We start from the raw sequence: 5,266 nt of genomic DNA, 5'->3' as shown, positions 1-5,266 counted from the left end.
AGAGAGAGAGAGAGAGAGAGAGAGCAACATCGTTGCGCTCTTTTGTCTCGTAGAATGGTGGGGCGGGCACACACACATATGCTGCATATCACATGGATGTGCGCCCGCTTAAAAATCACTCCCCATTGGCCCACCCTTAATTGCCAATAACTTTTTAGGGGTGAGTCTGATCAAAAAGTGCAAGAGGACTTTACTGCTCAGAATCACCCCCTGATCCTAGGGTGTTCAGATGTATATGTACTTCTGAAACACTCTGTATATATATATATATTTATACATATATATATTCTACTATAATAAAAATAATAAATGAAATGAAAAAAGTTGATTTAAAAAAAATTTAAGTGTATTAAATTTTTTAATTAAAATTTAATTAATTTTTAAATTTTTCAAAATTAATAATACATTATATATATATATATATNTGTACAATAGTATATTTCGTCACACGACCTAAAAAACTTTTCTAGCTCATATATGATTGCAATCCCCTCGCCTTCGGCTCGCGCTGCAAACTCATATTCGCCAGAAAATTTTTTTTCTGCCTAATGACGAAATATACTATTCCACGTCACCCGAGGGGTAGAGTTTTCGATGCGTTTTGTTTTAACGTAGTATCTCCTACAGGCCTTATTTCCGCTGAAAATGTAAATTTCATAACATTCTCTTCAGCAGAATAATTCCTAGTGGTGGGAGACTGAAGGAGATGAGGGGAAGTGTATGTCAACTGGAACCCCACCTCTGGGGCTCCAGCGAATTTGTCCCGTTTTCTGGTTTCATAATTGGGAATTCAGATGGGGGCGGGGCGTAGGTCACAGATCCTACTTGCACGGGTTCACATTTTCGCCACTCAACGCTAGCTCCTTGGGAGAGATTGGGCTCGCAATCTACTTACACGGGTTCCTATCCCGGCCGATAGATAGAGTATTCGAGTTCTAGACTTGCAATACCTGCTTCTATCATACCTTAATTAGGAAAAGGTTGCATCGCTTAGTTTACTGACCGGTTTTCGAGGTGAAGTCGGAACCCTCGAAGATCGTTCAGCGAAATCATTAACAAGTAAAAAAAATAATAATTCTTAAAATTTTCAGGAGATGTCTTTGATGAAGGTCTCTGGTGTGGCTCCTCTGAATTCGAGACGTACGTCAAGAGATTCAATTCCCTCTTTGCAGTACCACAAAACACATACATCTACATAGTTGCTGGGAATCATGACATGGGATTTCACTATTCCATAACTCCATACTTGAATCAAAGATTCATGAATGCAATGAGATCCCCGAGTGTAAAAAGGGTGACAATCCGAGGGAACCACTTTGTTCTAGTCAACAGTATGGCCATGGAAGGGGACGGCTGCTTCCTTTGCAGACCAGCTGAAGTTGCTTTAAATAAAATAGCCAAACACTTGAAGTGCGCCAGAGGCATTGGCGAGTGCAATATGCAGAAATCGATCAAGAGGTATAGCAGGCCAGTGCTCCTCCAACATTATCCAATGTACAGAGAGTCTGACTCGTTATGTTCAGAGCCTGACGAGGCACCTGAGGAGATCAAGGACATAAAGTTCAGGGAAAGGTGGGAGTGTCTATCGAGGGAGGCTTCTGAACAACTCCTGGATATTCTGAATCCGAGGTTGATTGTTGATGGGCACACTCATCATGGCTGCAGGAAGAGGCATAGGGAGGACATTCTTGAGGTCACTATTCCGTCGTTCAGCTGGAGGAATAAAAATAATCCCTCGTTTTTGATGGTATTGAACAGTATTTTTTGGGGATGTTTTGAGAGGAAAGGGGCTCAGGGGAATTCATCGGGAGATATTTTGCATAATCCCCTTTAAAAAAATCATGTAACGTTTTTTGTCACCGTTTTTTGCAGCATAGCTTAGCTATCACGTATAAAAAAATAATATTTTTGAAAAATATAATATATATATTCTGACTCGTTATATATATATATAACGAGTCAGAATATATATATTATATTTTTCAAAAATATTATTTTTTTATACGTGATAGCTAAGCTATGCTGCAAAAAACGGTGACAAAAAACGTTACATGATTTTTTTAAAGGGGATTATGCAAAATATCTCCCGATGAATTCCCCTGAGCCCCTTTCCTCTCAAAACATCCCCAAAAAATACTGTTCAATACCATCAAAAACGAGGGATTATTTTTATTCCTCCAGCTGAACGACGGAATAGTGACCTCAAGAATGTCCTCCCTATGCCTCTTCCTGCAGCCATGATGAGTGTGCCCATCAACAATCAACCTCGGATTCAGAATATCCAGGAGTTGTTCAGAAGCCTCCCTCGATAGACACTCCCACCTTTCCCTGAACTTTATGTCCTTGATCTCCTCAGGTGCCTCGTCAGGCTCTGAACATAACGAGTCAGACTCTCTGTACATTGGATAATGTTGGAGGAGCACTGGCCTGCTATACCTCTTGATCGATTTCTGCATATTGCACTCGCCAATGCCTCTGGCGCACTTCAAGTGTTTGGCTATTTTATTTAAAGCAACTTCAGCTGGTCTGCAAAGGAAGCAGCCGTCCCCTTCCATGGCCATACTGTTGACTAGAACAAAGTGGTTCCCTCGGATTGTCACCCTTTTTACACTCGGGGATCTCATTGCATTCATGAATCTTTGATTCAAGTATGGAGTTATGGAATAGTGAAATCCCATGTCATGATTCCCAGCAACTATGTAGATGTATGTGTTTTGTGGTACTGCAAAGAGGGAATTGAATCTCTTGACGTACGTCTCGAATTCAGAGGAGCCACACCAGAGACCTTCATCAAAGACATCTCCTGAAAATTTTAAGAATTATTATTTTTTTTACTTGTTAATGATTTCGCTGAACGATCTTCGAGGGTTCCGACTTCACCTCGAAAACCGGTCAGTAAACTAAGCGATGCAACCTTTTCCTAATTAAGGTATGATAGAAGCAGGTATTGCAAGTCTAGAACTCGAATACTCTATCTATCGGCCGGGATAGGAACCCGTGTAAGTAGATTGCGAGCCCAATCTCTCCCAAGGAGCTAGCGTTGAGTGGCGAAAATGTGAACCCGTGCAAGTAGGATCTGTGACCTACGCCCCGCCCCCATCTGAATTCCCAATTATGAAACCAGAAAACGGGACAAATTCGCTGGAGCCCCAGAGGTGGGGTTCCAGTTGACATACACTTCCCCTCATCTCCTTCAGTCTCCCACCACTAGGAATTATTCTGCTGAAGAGAATGTTATGAAATTTACATTTTCAGCGGAAATAAGGCCTGTAGGAGATACTACGTTAAAACAAAACGCATCGAAAACTCTACCCCTCGGGTGACGTGGAATAGTATATTTCGTCATTAGGCAGAAAAAAAATTTTCTGGCGAATATGAGTTTGCAGCGCGAGCCGAAGGCGAGGGGATTGCAATCATATATGAGCTAGAAAAGTTTTTTAGGTCGTGTGACGAAATATACTATTGTACACTTGGAGATCTTTCTATTTTACTCTCATTCACTTCAGGGTTTCGATCTGGGACCTAGACCCTCCTCTACTCCAAGGAAGGACTTTCCATTATTTTTCATACATCCATCCGCAGACTAATAAGATTCGAATTTTGTTCACCGGAAGTTGGGAGAAATGAATCTTAAAAAATGAATTAAAAATCCCCTAATTGGCGCACCGCGATAATTTTTTTTGGGGAGGGTCCCCCAACCCCTCAGTAACATCTTCCACGTGGAATGGAGTCGGTTGATGCATGCGTGTCCGTGCACCCCCACCGCATTCACCAGAAGTTACACAAAATGAATCTTGAAAAATTTATTAAAAATACCCTAATTAGTGCACCGTCACAATTTTTGTTGGAGAGGGTCCCCCAACCCCTCAGTAACATATTCCAAGCGGAATGGAGTCGGTTGGTGCATGCGGGTCCGTACACCCCCACCGCATTCACCGGAAGTTACACAAAATGAATCTTTAGAAATTAATTAAAAATACCCTAATTAGTGCACCGTCACAATTTTTATTGGAGAGGGTTCCCCAACCCCTCAGTAACATATTCCAAGCAGAATGGAGTCGGTTGGTGCATGTGTGTCCGTGCACCACCATTTTGTTCACCGGAAGTTGGGAGAAATGAATCTTAAAAAATTCATTAAAAATACCCTAATTAGTGCACCGTCACAATTTTTGTTGGAGAGGGTCCCCCAACCCCTCAGTAACATATTCCAAGCGGAATGGAGTCGGTTGGTGCATGCGTGTCCGTGCACCACCATTTTGTTCACCGGAAGTTGGGAGAAATGAATCTTAAAAAATTAATTAAAAATACCCTAATTAGTGCACCGTCACAATTTTTGTTGGAGAGGGTCCCCCAACCCCTCAGTAACATATTCAAAGCGGAATGGAGTTGGTTGGTGCATGCGTGTCCGTGCACCACCATTTTGTTCACCGGAAGTTGGGAGAAATGAATCTTAAAAAATTAATTAAAAATACCCTAATTAGTGCACCGTCACAATTTTTGTTGGAGAGGGTCCCCCAACCCCTCAGTAACATATTCCAAGCAGAATGGAGTCGGTTGGTGCATGCGGGTCCGTACACCCCCACCGCATTCACCGGAAGTTACACAAAATGAATCTTTAGAAATTAATTAAAAATACCCTAATTAGTGCACCCTCACATTTTTTATTGGAGAGGGTTCCCCAACCCCTCAGTAACATATTCCAAGCGGAATGGAGTCGGTTGGTGCATGTGTGTCCGTGCACCACCATTTTGTTCACCGGAAGTTGGGAGAAATGAATATTAAAAAATTCATTAAAAATATCGTCATTAGTGCACCGCCACAATTTTTGTTGGAGAGGGTCTCTCAATCCCTCAGTAACATATTCCAAGCGGAATGGAGTCGGTTGGTGCATGTGTGTCCGTGCACCACCATTTTGTTCACCGGAAGTTGGGAGAAATGAATATTAAAAAATTCATTAAAAATATCGTCATTAGTGCACCGCCACAATTTTTGTTGGAGAGGGTCTCTCAATCCCTCAGTAACATATTCCAAGCGGAATGGAGTCGGTTGGTGCATGTGTGTCCGTGCACCACCATTTTGTTCACCGGAAGTTGGGAGAAATGAATCTTAAAAAATTAATTAAAAATACCCAAATTAGTGCACCGTCACAATTTTTGTTGGATAGGATCCCCCAACCCCTCAGTAACATATTTCAAGCGGAATGGCGTTGGTTGGTGCATGCGTGTCCGTGCACCACCATTTTGTTCACCGGAAGTTGGGAGAAATG

At 42.0% G+C, this 5,266-nt stretch overlaps 1 protein-coding gene across 3 annotated transcripts in view; it reads right to left on the bottom strand.

The window, feature by feature from the left end:
• Window positions 1-5,266, bottom strand: part of LOC107039974 (metallophosphoesterase 1) — a 58,263-nt gene that overhangs the window by 9,485 nt on the left and 43,512 nt on the right. For all 3 annotated transcript variants that reach the window (XR_001460991.2, XM_015259854.2, XM_015259855.2), the window contains exon 4: window positions 2,148-2,803. Coding sequence is in view for 2 of the 3 variants with exons in the window: in XM_015259854.2 (XP_015115340.1) it covers window positions 2,148-2,803 (656 nt within the window). In the remaining variant the exon portion in view is untranslated. The remainder of the gene's footprint in view (window positions 1-2,147; window positions 2,804-5,266) is intronic.

Source organism: Diachasma alloeum, unplaced genomic scaffold (genome assembly GCF_001412515.2).
Source record: "Diachasma alloeum isolate Michigan unplaced genomic scaffold, Dall2.0 Dall_scaffold_00314, whole genome shotgun sequence".
NCBI classification, from domain to species: Eukaryota; Metazoa; Arthropoda; class Insecta; order Hymenoptera; family Braconidae; genus Diachasma; species Diachasma alloeum.
Note: the sequence above shows the minus strand (reverse complement) of the source record. Positions and strands in the feature narration are given on the sequence as shown.